Source organism: Triturus cristatus, chromosome 3_2 (genome assembly GCF_964204655.1).
Source record: "Triturus cristatus chromosome 3_2, aTriCri1.1, whole genome shotgun sequence".
NCBI classification, from domain to species: Eukaryota; Metazoa; Chordata; class Amphibia; order Caudata; family Salamandridae; genus Triturus; species Triturus cristatus.
Window position 1 is genome coordinate 700,240,297 of NC_140584.1, and position 16,195 is coordinate 700,256,491.

General features: G+C 46.1%; 1 protein-coding gene across 2 annotated transcripts in view; it reads left to right on the plus strand.

Annotated features, from left to right (window-relative positions):
- Positions 1 to 16,195, plus strand: part of DNAH7 (dynein axonemal heavy chain 7) — a 1,967,826-nt gene that overhangs the window by 1,037,038 nt on the left and 914,593 nt on the right. For both annotated transcript variants that reach the window (XM_085648764.1, XM_085648765.1), the window contains exons 44-45: positions 1,485 to 1,665; positions 2,857 to 3,042. In XM_085648764.1, the coding sequence (XP_085504890.1) occupies positions 1,485 to 1,665; positions 2,857 to 3,042 (367 nt within the window). The remainder of the gene's footprint in view (positions 1 to 1,484; positions 1,666 to 2,856; positions 3,043 to 16,195) is intronic.

Consider the following 16,195-nt stretch of genomic DNA (forward strand, 5'->3'; position numbering starts at 1 on the left):
TTGACTTGAAAGGCAAGACGTATTCTTACCTCTAACCTTATACATACATTAAACTAGAATTAGGGATCATGGCCACCCTGGTGAAAGGCCATCACCCTTTTTGGGCTGTTGCATGGGATGAAATATGTTAATAACTGATAGGATGATTGATACATAAACTCTCATTTTTCATCCCTTTTCTGAATTGTAATTCTGCCCTTGTGTACCTTAAAAAATGCAATTGCTTTGTTTATACAAAGAAGCAATGTTTAACAGTATTCTGGATTTCCTATTTATGCAGGAACATTTATCCTGAACTACCTTCCACTGAGGTTGCAGCTAGGCCTGGGCGAAAATTTCGTTCCGTTCGCGGAAATTGCGATAATTTGACATTTTCTCGTTCCGCGGAGAGCACGAAAATGTCAAAATTTCCGGTTTCCGCAGCTTGGCGATAATTTGTTTCTTGCTCGCACTGTAAAATAATACATTCTCGCGCGCACGCGATCGCCTTACCTGAATCCCTGCGTTCGCCGACAAGTTTTCTTGATCTGGTCGCGTTCTCCATGAGATGTTGTATTGTTTTTAGCCATTTGCGCTGTCTCGCGACAGTTCGCGCCCGCAGTGACGTCATGCGTCGCGCGATCACGTCTTTCTTCTCGCGATCATGCACCGCGAGATAACTCAAAACAAGATGGCCGCGCCCGCAAGCAACCACATGGGTAAGTTGGCGACCCGCAACCATGCAGAAAATCCCGCGAACATGCGGGAAAAAAACTTCCGCATTTTCGCGATATTTCCGCTTGTTTGCGATAATTTTAAACATTTTCGCGATAATTTGCGAAAGTTAATTTCGCAGATTCCGCCCACCCCTAGTTGCAGCCACCCTGATAGTACCACCTTATCAGCGTGGGACAAGCTATGATGAATCATGCTACAAAAGTGTGGTTGAGGCTTTTTCATCCAATATATATTGGAGTGTTTTCTACTGTCCTACTGTCTCCAAATATAGCCCGGACTATCAGACAACTTATCACATTCTTGGTTTGATTGATGTGTGTGATGAAGGACTTGAGACAGTGGAAATAATCATCTTTCTATCTCTAATTGTGGTATGCTGCTATCAATAAAATACCAGTGCAAAATATGAATGTGACAAATCATCTAGTGGCATATGTTCGATCTTATGGTCACAGGTTAAAATCCCGGCGGTCCACTCAGCCTTTCAGCCATCTGAGGTCGGTAAAATGAGTACCATTGAGTTTGGCAACAATAAACATCTATTATTCAGCGCTTTGAGACCCTAGCTTGGGTGATACATGTGCTTTACAAATGCAAAATACACATGATAAGAATTATAACATATATTACAGGAGACACGATTCTCAAAATGTAACATACATGTGAGTTGAAGTACAGTGTAGGATGTTAATTGGATTAAAGGGTGCACTGACATGATTCTTGTGCATTATTCATAATTTATAGTAACTTACTTTTTCTTGTTTTAGGGTGGCAAAAGTTGTAGCCCCGAAGAAAATAAAATTAAACCAGGCTGAAAGTGAACTGAGGGTTGCTATGGAAGGTCTAAAGAAGAAGCAAGCAATGTTAAAGGAAGTTCAGGACAAGTTGGGAAAACTTGAATTAACCCTTGAAGAGAACAAACAAAAGAAAGCTGACCTTGAGAATCAGGTATGAATGGTTCATATAACCATAATAAAAATCACTTGCACAAATTAATTAAAAGTTGTTTTCTTTTGTTTTTTAGACAGTTGAAGCTGAGAGGGGTTAGATTCAGAGATGTTGCTCATACAGCGCATGCAAAATAGATAGAAGACACATATAAATACAGCTTGCAATCATACCAAAATGAATGTGTGTGACATCTAACTAGAAATAAAGAAAGCGCAATTGTTCAAAAAGTCTGTTTGGCCCAGGAAAAACGCCAGCATTGTTATTGAGGCAAAAAGAGCAGATTTGCACATATCTCAGGATTGCTAAAGGATATCACTAGTGAGGAAAGCCTCTTTTAATTAGCCTCAGAAGCCCTGAAGTGGTCTCAAAGAAAATGACTATAATCTCGGGTAGAATTCTCAGGATTAAAATGACATGCCCGAACCCGACATAACTTTAAGTGACACAAATATTTGTAATCTATAGTTAGACTAGAGGAGCTTTGGCAGAGTCAAGTTCAGACTAGATGCCTTTTGAAAGTGAAGTAGAAGCAGCAAGATTTGCACAGATGTAATGTTCATCAAATATGTGAAGGTGTCTCTTTTTTGCACATAAATTAGGATTAACGGCTTTAGAAAAAATCATGTGTTGCATACCAAGTACAAATGGTTTCAAATAGTGAACAAGTGCAATACCCTAGGGAATGGTCTGTGGCGGCATTCGGCATATGGAGATGTGAAACCTTTTGAAGGGTGCTGAACCCACTTGGGTCTTTAAACCTGTGATATTTGAAAGGAGACCCAAAAGCTTGGTCGAGTATTCTTCTTATCCCATTCCAATATCTTGGACTCAAAGCAACAACAGAATTATGATTCTGGTCCCAGAGGAATCTTAGTAGGAACAGAAAGATGAACGGAAAGATGTAAGGGAAAGGCCTAGTGCTGTAAAGGTGTTCATCCACATTCTCATTGGATTGAGGCAACCTTAATGAAACCATTTAGTATGACTGAACCATCAAGTTTATCGCTATTATCCCAAAACAATGTCCCTGTTTGCCATATATACAAAATGGCTTCTCCAAGATGGAGTTTGATTCTCTAAATATGGCAAACGTAAGACAGTAATAATAACCTGAAATTTATGAGATATGACATTGTATCAAGTGCGATACAGAAACCAAATTATTTGTAATCACATTCTTTTTTTAAGGTTGACTTGTGCAGCAAAAAGTTAGATCGAGCAGAACAGCTGATTGGAGGACTTGGAGGTGAAAAAACACGTTGGAGCCTAACCGCTGTAGAGCTAGGAAAGCTTTACATCAACCTAACTGGAGATATCCTTATCTCATCAGGAATCGTGGCTTACCTTGGAGCCTTCACGTCCAGTTATCGACAAGTAAATGCATCAATTACTCTCATTGTTTTTGAAGTGCAACTTTACTGTGGTTTAAGATTGAACTTTAAATTACCTAGTGCACGTACATATTGGCAGGGTTTAACCTATATTTCAAAAGTGTTCTATCTTTCTAGCGTTTGTTAGCAACTACACTATACAACTAACCTTTTGATTAAGGCAGACATTTCTCCTTATGAGAATACATTTCTCTACATTTTCAAATTCGCCCGTTATGCCATTTCTAGGCACTTTGCTCTGCTAAACCTCTCTTCCTCTCCGCTCTCTAATACACATTACTTTTAAAACATCACTCACGATCTTTATTCTCACTCAATCATTTGAACATCACTGCCACTGATTTTGCTTAATAAAAATCTCAGGCATTCTATGTAACCATTCCGTATAAATGCCTACCACTGTTATCGCCTTCACACTTGCAGATAAGCTGTAACTGTTTGATGTAACCACAAGCAACATTTCCGCTATTAATTGTTCACTCGACAGTGCATTTGATAATATTCTGAAGTGTACTTATTATTTGCTAACCTGAATAGTTGCATTTATACACAAATTATAATAATATTTAAGTCTGTGGAATTGAATATGCCTGATAATGCCAGAAGATTACATACACAACAGTTTCACAATCAACATAACTCTAAGCCTATTAACCCCTTCGCTGCTAGGCCTTTTCCCCCCTGAGCTAAGCCTCATTTTTGGCTATTTGGGGTAGTTTGCGCTTAGGTCCCTGTAACTTTTTGACCACCTAAAGTATCCATGCCAAATGTGTGTCCTTTTTTTCCAACATCATGGGGATTCTAAAGGTACCCAGGGTTTGTGGATTCCCCTGGAGGGGACCCAGAAATTAGCCAAAATGCAGCTAAATGGTTGTTTGTTTTTTTTAAATGGGAAAAAAGGGCTCCAGATGAAAGCGTCTGTTTTTTCCCTGCAAATGGTATGAAAAAAGGGGTTGTGGTGCTGAAATAACCATCTTCCCAACTTTCAGGGACAAGCAGACTTTTGAAAACCAAAATGTTTTACACAGTTTTGGCATTTTTCTAGGACATAGCCTATTTTTGCAATTTTTTGTGCTTTCAACCTCCTTCCAGTTAATGGTAGAAATGGGTATGAAAGCAATAATGGATACTGGAAAGCTATACATTTTTAGAAAAGTAGACAATATTCTGAATTCAGCAAGGGGTCATTTGTGTAGGTCCGTTAAGGTTTCTTCATAGAAATTAACAGTTAAATATAGGAAAAATTGAAAATTAGTTGAAAAAAACAGCCATTTGTGTCAACGTTTTCACCTGTAACTTCTTCTAATTATGACAGCTGTTCAAAATCAATATACTGTTAGATTTGCTGGACTTTTCTGGTTGTGGGGATATATAGGACTTGTAGGTTCACCCAGAACCCGACGAACCCAGAGCCAATAACTGAGCAGCTTCTTGAAATGTTTTTTTATTATGTACCAGGTATATAGCAATTATTTTGGGGAAATGTATACTTGGAAAAATCGGTATGAAAGACACCTTTGTATTTCTGACATGGGAACAAAAGGTAGAATTTAGAAACAGTGGATTTCTGATGGATACATCTGCCAGTGGATTCCTCACCTTGTGAATATCCCCTGCGCCAGCATTCCACGGAACTTTTTTCCCCAGCTCTCTACGCCGACATGGACGACGTCATAATGCATCGGCTCCGCTCGCGACTCCGTATGACGTCACCGGAGCCATAAGAGAGCCACGTCGGCGTGATGACGTCAGTTCCCTTTTTTCCGCGCCATCGACGCGCAACGGTTTTTCCAGTACTCTCCTGCTACTTTGTCGTTGTTAGGTGTTACTGTTGGAGAAAATCTGTAATGTCTTCGACGAGGAAGTCGGGTTTTAAGCCCTGTAGGGAATGTGGGGGCCACATGTCTATGAGGGACCCCCATGATTATTGTTTGTGGTGCCTTTCATCGGACCACGATGTCGAGGAGTGTTCAAGCTGCAGGAGGATGAATCCGAAGGCGTTGAAGGAGAGGAAGGCGAAGCTTTTTATGGCCAAGGTCGGAAAGGAGAAGAGAGGTAGAAAGAAGGAGAGGTCGAGGCCGGAGTCGTCGACTTCGAGGTCATCGAAGTCGAAAAAACATAATAAAAAAATGAAGCATTCCTCTCGGCCCCGGTCTTCTAAGAACAAGGCGTCGAGATCGGCTTCGCCTCGACGACGTCGTCGAAGTAAGGATTTGTCTCCTTCTCCTTCTTCTAAGTCTCCGGAAGGATCTCCTTCGCCGAAGCGGACTCCAGCGCGGTCACCGGCGCAGTCCCCGGCGCAGTCACCGGCGCCTTCACCGGCGTCGTCTCCGGTTCCAGTGGAGTCGTCTGCTTCTGAAGAGGAGCCTTCTCCAGGGCCTGGGGAACCTTCGGTTCCGGTAGAGGACACTGCGGCGCCGTTGCCAGGTACTCCGCAGATGGATACAGGATCGGTTCCTTATCCGCAGTTCCCGGCTCCAGGTACTGATTCTTCGCATTTTTTAAATGCCATGTATGGAATCTTCAATCGGGCTGCCTTCCCATCCGGTGCACCGACTGGTCCCGTGGGTCCTTTGGCGTATGCTCTAGGGGTACCGCAGCAGTATGCACAGGCGCCGTTTATGCCTTTTCTGCCGATGGCGCCTTCGTGGCAGTTTCCGGCGCCGTCTGATCCATCGCGACTCCGGCTGGATCATCAGGCTTCGGAGCCTTCCTCGACGCCGTTGCCGACTCCATCGGCGCCGCATCCGGCGCCGCCGACTCCTACACCTCTGGTTCAACCGACGCCGCGTACGGCGCTGACGACGCCGGCTCCACGGATTCGGTCGAGAAGGGAGGCCCAAAGAGCCTTGGATGAGGAGAGATATAGAGTGGAGGTAGAGGAAGGTGAAGTGGACACATCCTCTGATGAGTTTGGAGGGATACAAGAGGCTAGTGGCCTGGATACGACTCCTGAGTGGGAGCATACTTCATCTAGGTCATCTCCACCTCAGGAATTGATTCCTTATCATGTGGTTATAAAAAAGGCGGCAGAGTTGTTGGATTTACAGTTGCCCTCTGCGGAGTATAAATCTAATCTGCTGACAGAGGTGTTGCATTCACCTACTTCGACTTCTGAGCCTTTACTGCCTTTTAATGAGGCGATTTTGGAGCCTGTTTTGGAGGTATGGCGAAAACCACTTTCTTCTCCGGCGGTTTCAAGGCAGGTGGCGAGAAGATACAGGGTGGCACCTGGGGATCCAGATTTTCTTTCTACGCACCCGTCTCCAGAGAGCCTGGTTGTGCAGGCGTCCTGCTCTAAGCATGCTTCGGGAGCGTTCCCTCAGTCTCCTGCGGACAGGGAGTCCAAAAAGGTTGACCAGGCGGCTAAGAAAACTTTTTCTTCAGGAAGTATGGCACTTAAGTCTACCAATGCCACGTGCTTGCTGGGTCGTTATGTGCATTCCTAAATGGACTCAATGAAGTCTTTAGCCCCTAAGCTGCCTGAGGGTGATAAGGCGTCCTTCATGGAGGTGGTCGCAGATACTCAAGCTGCTGCTAGATAAGTGATTCAATCGGGGCTTGATACAGCAGATTCAGTGGCGAGAATAATGGGCTCGTCTATAGCCACAAGAAGGCAGGCATGGCTCCGTTCATCTGGCTTCTCCACGGACGTTCAGGCCACATTGGTGGATTTGCCGTTTGATGGACAGAAATTGTTTGGAGAAAAGGCGGACTCCGCCCTACAAAGATTTAAGGATAGAAGGGTAACAGCTAAATCTTTGGGTCTGCAAGCTCCTGCTAAAGGTTTTGGTTTTAAAAAGTTTAGGGGTTTCGGAAGGTCTTCATTTCGCTCCTTCCGACAGCCTCAGCAGCAGCAGCAGCAGCAACAACAGCAGAATCACCTCTATAGGTCCTATAGAGGGAGACAAAGGGGTCGGAGAGGTTTTGGACGCAACCCCTCTTCTTCTTCCTCCTCCTCTGCTCCCAATGCGGCTTCAGGGAAGCAGCCCTAGATCCCCCATCCTGGATCATGTAAGACCTGTGGGGGGTCGGGTGTCCTACTTTCTGCGGGGTTGGAAATCTGTTACGACAGACCTTTGGGTTTTGAACCTCGTGGAGACTGGGTACGCCCTTCCCTTTCGGGAGTTTCCTCCCCCTTACCCTCCTTGCCAAGGTTACTGCTGAGAGGACCATCTGCTTCTTCTGCAGAAGGAGGTTCTGGCGTTGCTTCAAAAAGGGGCGATAGAGGTGGTTCCGGAGCAGGAAAGGGGTCAGGGATGCTACTCCCGGTAGTTCCTGATTCCCAAAAAGGACGGCAGATTGCGTCCGATACTGGACCTCAGAATCTTGAACTTTTACCTGAAACAGGAGAAATTCAAGATGCTGACCCTTGCGCAGGTTCTTCAGGCGTTGCAGCAAGGAGACTGGATTGTGTCGCTCGACTTGCAGGACGCGTACTTCCATGTCCCGATCCTGAAGTCGCACAGGAAGTATCTCCGTTTTACGGTTGGGTCGCAACATTACCAGTTTGCGGTCCTCCCGTTTTGTCTTACTACCGCACCTCGAGTCTTCACAAAGGTGAAGGCAGTGGTGGTTGCTCATCTCAGGAGGTCGGGGATTCCAGTTTTCCCCTACCTGGACGACTGGCTTCTGAAGGCAGAGTCCCCAGAGATGGTGCAGCGTCATCTGCAGGTAACATCTCAGCTGTTATTCGACTTGGGTTTTTCGATCAGTGTGCCCAAATCTCACCTGGTGCCCTCTCAACACAACCTGTTTATAGGGGCGGTACTGGACACTACTGTGAGTCGAGCATTTCCTCCTCCTCAAAGAATTCTCGACATTCAGGAGATGGTCCCTTTATTCCACAATGGAGTGGTTGTTCCAGTTCTGAAGGTCCTTCGCCTGCTCGGTCTGTTCGCTTCCTGCATTCTGTTGGTCAGCCATGCACGCTGGCACATGAGGGCGCTCTAGTGGTGCCTCCGCAATCAGTGGTATCAGCACAACGGAGATCTCAGGGAGTCGATCAGGATCTCCAGAGAAGCTGCAGCGGATCTGTCTTGGTGGAGAGTGGAGGGCAACCTGTCTCAAGGAAAGCCCTTTCATCTTCCTCCATTGGTGGCCACAGTGATAACGGATGCCTCTACCCTAGGGTGGGGTGCTCATCTGGGGGATCTGGAGATCAAGGGTCTTTGGTCTCCAGAGGAAAGGTTGCTTCACATCAACCTTCTGGAATTGCGGGTGATTCGTTTGGCGCTCAAGGCCTTCCTCCCTTCCCTTCGCGGTCAGTCGATTCAAGTCCTGACAGACAACACTACCGCAATGTGGTATGTCAACAAGCAGGGAGGAGTGGGGTCTCTTTGTCTTTGCAGAGAGGCCTTACGTCTATGGTCCTGGGCTCAGGACCATCGGATTTGTCTGATGGCAAATCATCTGGCCGGGGTGCTGAACGTACGTGCGGACAGTCTCAGTCGGCAGTTCTCCGCCGACCACGAGTGGAGGCTCCATCCGGAGGTGGTTCGTCACGTCTTTCGGGCGTGGGGGGCACCTCGGGTGGACCTGTTTGCCACCCGCGAGAACGCGCACTGCCTGTCATTCTGCAGTCTCCAGTTACCGATGCAGGGGGCTTTGGGGGACGCGTTTCAGTTGAATTGGAGCTCACACTCCTTTCTCCTTTACGCGTTTTCTCCCATACCCTTGATTCCTCGGGTTCTGAGGAAGATTCGCCAAGACCGGGCCCAAGTCATATTGATCGCCCCGGATTGGCCAAGAAGGGTGTGGTACACAGATCTTCTCCACCTCTCCTCGTGCCCTTCGCTCCGTCTCCCTCTGAGGGCAGACCTCCTCTCGCAATCGGAGGGGCAGGTTCTACACCCCCATCTCCAGAGCTTACACCTTCATGCCTGGAGATTGAACGGGGCAACCTGAGTTCATTCTCTCTCCCGCCTGATGTGGTGGGTGTTATTTTATCGGCCAGGCGACACTCCACCAAGTCCATTTACTTCTACAGGTGTTCGAAATTTGTTAAATGGTGTGGAGAGAGAACCATTGACCCTTTAAAAGCCCATCTTTCTAATGTGCTTCAGTTTGCTCTTTCCTTGGCTCAGCAGGGCTGTGCTGTGGCCACGGTTAAGGGCTATCTTTCTGCCTTATCGGCTTTTCTATGTCTTCCTGATCAACCGTCACTATTTAAATCTCCGGTTGTACTGAGGTTTATCAAGGGTCTTACAAACATGTTTCCTCCTACTCCTTTTGTAATGCCACAGTGGGACCTTAATCTTGTCTTGACTTTTCTGATGGGGTCCCCGTTTGAGCCTTCATAGCTGTCCTTTGAGGCTGTTGTCCTTTAAGGTGGTCTTTCTTGTGGCCATAACCTCGGCAAGGAGGGTGAGTGAGCTTCAGGCTCTTAGTTCCAAACCCCCTTTTTTGACATTACATGCTGAAAGGATGGTGCTCAGGACCAGGGCTGCTTTTCTGCGTAAAGTAGTTACTCCTTTTCATTTGGGACAGTCTATTACTCTCCCTGTTTTTTATCCACCTCCCCATCCCTCCAAAGAGGAGGAAAGACTCCATCGCCTGGATCCAAAGAGAGCTGTGAGTTTTTATTTGGACAGAACGAAAGACTTTCGTCTGGACGATCAGCTCTTCGTGGGCTATGTTGGTCATTCGAAAGGAAGAGCGGTGCACAAGCGCACTTTATCGAGATGGATTATCCTTGCCATCAAGATCTGCTATGCCCTGGCTGGTAAGACTCCTCCTGAGGGTATTAGGGCTCATTCAACTAGAGCAAAATCGTCTACATCTGCTTTGGCCAGGGGTGTTCCTGTGGCAGATATTTGTAAAGCCGCGACTTGGGCCTCCCACCATACTTTCGCAAAGCATTATTGCTTGGACTCTGAGATGAGGAGGGAGGGCCACTTCGCGTGCTCTGTCTTGCAAGACTTTTTGGTATAGGAAGGTGGACACCCTCCTCCGGGAGTGGGGACTGCTGTGGGAATCTATTCACAAGGTGAGGAATCCACTGGCAGATGTATCCATCAGAAGAACAAGTTACTTACCTTCGGTAACGCTTTTTCTGGTGGATACAGTATCTGCCTGTGGATTCCTCAGTGGCCCACCCGCCTCCCCGTTGTCCATCTTTGTACACCTTAAAAGTTGTCTTGCTTGAGATGTTGTTATACTTTCTTGTATATTGGTAGGACATGCTTGTTTTATTTAGCTTTCCTTTTCCTTGTATACTTTGTGTATATGCTTGTATATTGTATACTGTGTATACTTTGTCTCTGTCGTTGGTCCACCTGTGCGCCTCGGAGGCACGGAAAAAATGGGTGGAACTGACGTCATCACGCCGACGTGGCTCTCTCATGGCTCCGGTGACATCATACGAAGTCGCGAGCGGAGCCGATGCATTATGACGTCGTCCACGTCGGCGTAGAGAGCTGGGGAAAAAAGTTCAGTGGAATGCTGGCACAGGGGATATTCACAAGGTGAGGAATCCACAGGCAGATACTGTATCCACCAGAAAAAGCATTACCGAAGGTAAGTAACTTGTTCATTTGCACATTTCCGAAATTTGGAGTACCCATAATAGCATAAGAATTTACACATTGTCTTTAATTTGGAAGGAAGAAATGCATCGAAAGTCAATAGGTAATAACAGTTGCTCAATTCTGTGTTACCCTAAGTCTCCCGATAAAAATGGTACCTCACTTGTAGGCCTAGTGCCCGCGACAGGAAACGGCCCAAAAGGCAAGGTGGACATACCACATTTTCACAGTGAAAAACTACCCTTTTTTTACAAAGTGCCTAGCTGTCGTTTTTTATATCCCTAGCTCTGCCGGCACCTAGGGAAACCTAGCAATTCTATACATTTTTGGAAACTAGACACCCAGGGGAATCTAGGATGGGGCGACTTGACTGCCTCTCACCAGGTTCTGTTACCCAGAATCCCTTGCAAACCTAAACAATTGTCAAAAAAACACGTTTTCCTCACTTTTCTGTGGTGAAACGTTCTGGAATCTCCGTGGATCCACAAAATTCCACCCTCCCCTCAATTTTGATGTCTCCTCAATACGTTTTGGGCCCTTGCCTGTAGCGGGTACTTGGGCCTCCCACACGAGTATGGAACCATTTTTATCAGGAGACCTGGGGGAACGCTGGGTGGTAGGAAATTTGTGTCAGCCCGGTGATGCCACAACTTTCCCATACAAAAATGTGTGGAAAAAGTGATCTTTTCAGCTAAATTTGAGGTTTGTAGGGAATTCTGGGTCAGAAAACGTTGGGAGATCCACGCAAGCCATACCTCCCTGGAATCCCCCGGGTGTCTAGTTTTCAGAAATGTGTGGGTTTGGTAGGTTTCCATAGCTGGCCACCGAGCACGGGGCCAAAAACCCAGGTGACCGCCCCCCCCTTGCAAAACCAGGTTGTTTTGTTATAGGCAATTTTGATGTTGCCTCAATATGTTTTGGGCCCTTGCCTGTCGCGGGTAGTTGGGCTTCCCACACGTGTGAGGCACCATTTTTATCGGGATACCTGGGAGAACGTTGGGTAGTAGGAAATTCGTGTCAGCCCGGTGATGCCACAACTTTCCCACACAAAAATGTGTGGAAAAAGTGATTTTTTTTGTGCAAAATTTGAGGTTTGCATGCAAGCCATACCTCTCTGGAGTCCCCCGGGTATCTAGTTTTCAGAAATGTGTGGGTTTGGTAGGTTTCCCTAGATGGCCGCTGAGCTCGAGGCCAAAAACTCATGGGACCCCCCCAGGTTGGTTTGTGATAGGTAATTTAGATGTGGCCTCACTTCGTTTTGGGACCCTGCATGTCGCGGGTCCTTGACCCCCCCACGAGAGTGAGATACCATTTCTATTGGGATAATTGGAGAAAGGCGGCGGGGAAGGACATTTGTTGTTTCTTTCTGCAGCGTGAACATTTTGGCACAAAAATGCAAGGAAAATGTAACCGACACATTTAGAGGTTTGCAGGACATTGTGGGTAAGATAACTTGTTGGGATCCACAAAAGAGACATCACGATTTACTCCCATGGGTGTTTAGTTTACGACAATATCTACAGTAGGTAGGTTATTCTTAAATGGAATATACACCTTGGCAGAGAGACGACAAAGATTACTGCACAGCCATCTATTCCTCAAGCACACACAGTGATGGTTCAGTATATAAAAATGTATTAACAAGAGATTTCACAAAAATGAAATGCGCTGTCAATAATTGAAAGGACAAAAAACTGAACCAGTGACTCGCAGCTCATGAGCCGTAAAGCCACGTCAAGGCCCCTATCGCTTTACAGGCCATTCACACACCTTTCATACGTGATACATACAAGACCATTCACACCACCAGGCACGAAACCAACACATTACAACATTCACAAAAAGGGACAAAGTACACCCTGCTTGAGAAAGACAGAAAATACAAATATTTCTGCACAACCACCTATTCCCCAAGCACACAGACATACTGGTTGTATTTGGCATGAGGGTGAGTGATGGTTCAGCATATACAGTTGTATTAATCAGAGATTTCACAAAAATGAAATGCACTGTTAATAATTGGAAAGACGAGAAACTGAACCACGACAAGGCACCAACCTCTTTACAGGCCATTCATACACCTTTCATACGTGTGACACATACAAAACCATTCACACTGCCAGCCGCGGGCCCAGCACATTACAACATTCACACCAGCAGACAGCGCAATTCAAGGGCCCATCACTTTCACACGCCCACATTCCTGACACAGCAACCACACCAGCTCACGGATTGCATGGAGTGGCTTTTGGCTAGCAGTGTGTGTAGTGACTACTCACACACCGCCAGCCAAGCGCCAGTCCACGTACACCGCCAGCCGAGCGCTAGTCCACGGAAACCGCCAGCCGAGCGTCAGTCCAGGCACACTGCCAGCCAAGCGTCAGTCCAGGCACACTACCAGCCAAGCACCAGTCCACGCACACCGCCAGCCAAGCGCAAGTCCACGCACACCGCCAGCCAAGCGCCAGTCCACGCACACCGCCAGCCAAGCCCCAGTCCGCCAACCAAGCGCCAGGCCAACCACACCGCCACCAAGCGCCAGTCCACGCACACCACCAGCCAAGTGCCAGCCTACACACTGCCATCACATTTAGGATTTTTTCATACAAAAAAGAAAACACAAACAAATTGCAAATAGAAACAAATCTACTAACACAAAATCTGAAACTAAATACATTGCACAAATGCCAAGCTTGAAACTGAACAAAAAATATAAAACAATAGAGACCAGGCAGATCACTTTACCACTCATGGATGCTCCCCAAAATTATTTTGCGTGTGGTACATTCTAAAACAAGCAGGCACACAGAGCCCAGGGTTAGAAGGACACTCGGGGCAGTACATACGAGTCTCCTTCCGCGTACCTCTTTGCCAACAGACTCTACATCTCCTACTGGGAAAGTCTTTTAAGGGTGTGGGAGAAATGTGATCAGGAAAGCGGCGATCTTTCAATCTAGCCACATCCTCCACCACTCCAACTCTAGGAACACTTGCCTGTTCCACTAAAACAAGGCTGCCTATTACAGACTTCTGAAACTTAGCAAAAGTCATGTTTGACTCAGGACAAGAATCCTTGAATACAACAAAACCAATAAAGGTTGCCAAGTGGAAAAGATGGATAGCCAACTTCTTATACCAAATGTAAGCCTTATGAAGAGCAGCGTACGTTTCCAACCTCTGATCTACTCTGTCAACACCACCCATGTGCCTATTATAGTCTAAAATGCACACAGGTTTGCGCGCTTCAGCAACCTGTCCCCAAACAGTCACAGGTGAAGTGCTTTGCTTTCATCATGGATGGTAGTCAGCATGTAGATATCTCTCCTGTCTGAAAACTTCACAGCTAGAAGTTCCTCGAAACGCAACGCACTGTCCCCGCACAAGCTTTTGACAAACTAGTTCTTTTGGGAAACCTTTACGGTTAGAGCGGATTGTGCCACAAGCAACAGTGTCCACTTTGGCCAATTCCCTGAACAACCGCACACCAGTGTATAAGGTATCTACATATAAATGGTGACCTTTGTTAAAAAATCCTCTACCAAGTTCCCACACAATTTTCTCAGTCACTCCAAAAGTAGACGGACAACCAGGGGGGTTAATCCTGGATTCCTTATCGGTGTACACCCTGAAATTAGAGAAATATACAGTCCTACTGTCACACAGCATATACAGCTTAAATCCATATCGTGTCCTCTTACTAGGAATGTATTGCCTAAAAACCAAGCGGCCCTTGAACAAGACCAAAGACTCTTCCACTGCTATTTCTTTCCCTGGAGCATAGATCTCAGAAAATCGATCTACATAATGATCAATGACAGGCCGAATCTTAAAAAGACGGTCACACGCAGGGTGATCTTGTGGCAACGCTAAACCATTATCGACAAAATGCAGCATCCGAAGCAGAAACAAATACCTATCACGACTCATGACTGCCGGAAATATAGCCGTTGCCATCAAGGGACTAGTAGACCAATATGAAGACACTGATGGCTTCCTTAGCAAGCCAATAAAAAAAGTTAAACCCAAGAACTTTTTCATCTCTTCCAGATTTGTGGAAGTCCACCGGATAGCTTTAGAGTGGGGCTTAAGGCTGGCACTGTTGTTCCTCAAAAACGGTTCAGCATACAAATTAGTCTGCTCAACAATCTCTGCCAATAATACATTTTCCATAAACAACTGGAAAAAATGTATCGCCAAAAATGTTTCTGTATTCACTCTACACCCTGGAACACCAGTAAAGTCTAGCCATGTCGGGTGCACCACGCCTGTGGCAACCCAGAGGTCATCACTTCCAACTGGAAGCCTTGCAGCCCCAGGCTGCAGCCCAGATGCCTCTTGCTTCACTATCGGCACATCAATGTCCTCCTCTAAAACAGGCACTTCATCCACACTGAGAGTAGCTTCTACATCCGATGATTCCATGTGGAGAGAAAACTCACTGCCTGAATCTTCCCCTCCCTCCTCTGCCTCAGATGCAGAGTCAGTCTCTGAACCATGGTCAGAGGAAGACTCAAAAAGCATACCAACAACCTGCTGAGCAGTAATCATGCGGCTAGCCATTATCCTTACTAAGAAAGGAGACTGAACAAACAAGTCAACAACAACCAACACTGCAAAATAAGTAAGTAAATAAAATGTGTACCTTTATCACAAAGATCTATATGCTCAAAAACTCTACGATTCACTTGGAAGAGACAGCTACACTCACTAGCACCTACTCTGCAGAGAGACAGCAAAAACCAACAATATCCCACTAGAAAGAAAAAAACAAAGCCAATTACTCACAAGACAACAAAATACAAATCGAGCACAAATGCAAAAAGTTTTTGACACTCAAAAAACATAAGCCAAACTGCTATTATTACACGATTTGCAAAAAACACATTCATGCAGAGAAAGGAAACTCATTTACATTGTACAAAAAAAAGTCTCTTACAAAACACATGCAACTGCACAATCAGCAGAACCACCAGTAAAGAAACCGCAACCTGGAACAGTCTAAAGAGCAAAAGCCTTGAGTAGAACAAAAAGGGAGAAATAAAGAATTACAATTGCAATTCACAAGAAATAAAACAATTAACATTATAACACGCTATGTCACTACCCAAATAGTCAATCTGCGAGATGGGCCATCAAATAGGGCTGAGAAAAATGGGGGGTGATCTTGCCTGAGAGATCGGGTGAGGTTCTCTGCCAGGCCGATCTGTCCCCCAGGTGGGGTAGAAAACAGCAGACAGAAATGTGCCCACCTTGCAAAATAAATAAATCCCTGGTGCCTAGTGGGGTTTTCTGCACCCCCTTCCCGGGGGCAGAAAGGCCAAACAAATGGGCAGAAAATATGCCCCGTGGAAGCGACCCTTGCCCAAGGGGTCACTTCCATTTTAGTTTTAAAAGTAGTCCCTGGTGTCTTGTGGGATTTTCGGGGCAGAAAAGCCAAAAAACAGGACAATTTGCCCCCGGGGGGAAAATAGACATATAAAAAACAAAATGCCCCCCCCCCCCTCCGGAAGCAACCCTTGCCCAAGGGGTCGCTTCCATATTATTTTTTAAAATATCCCGGGGCCAGAACAAAAAAACGCAGGCAATTTGTCCCAAGGGGGGGCAGTCTTT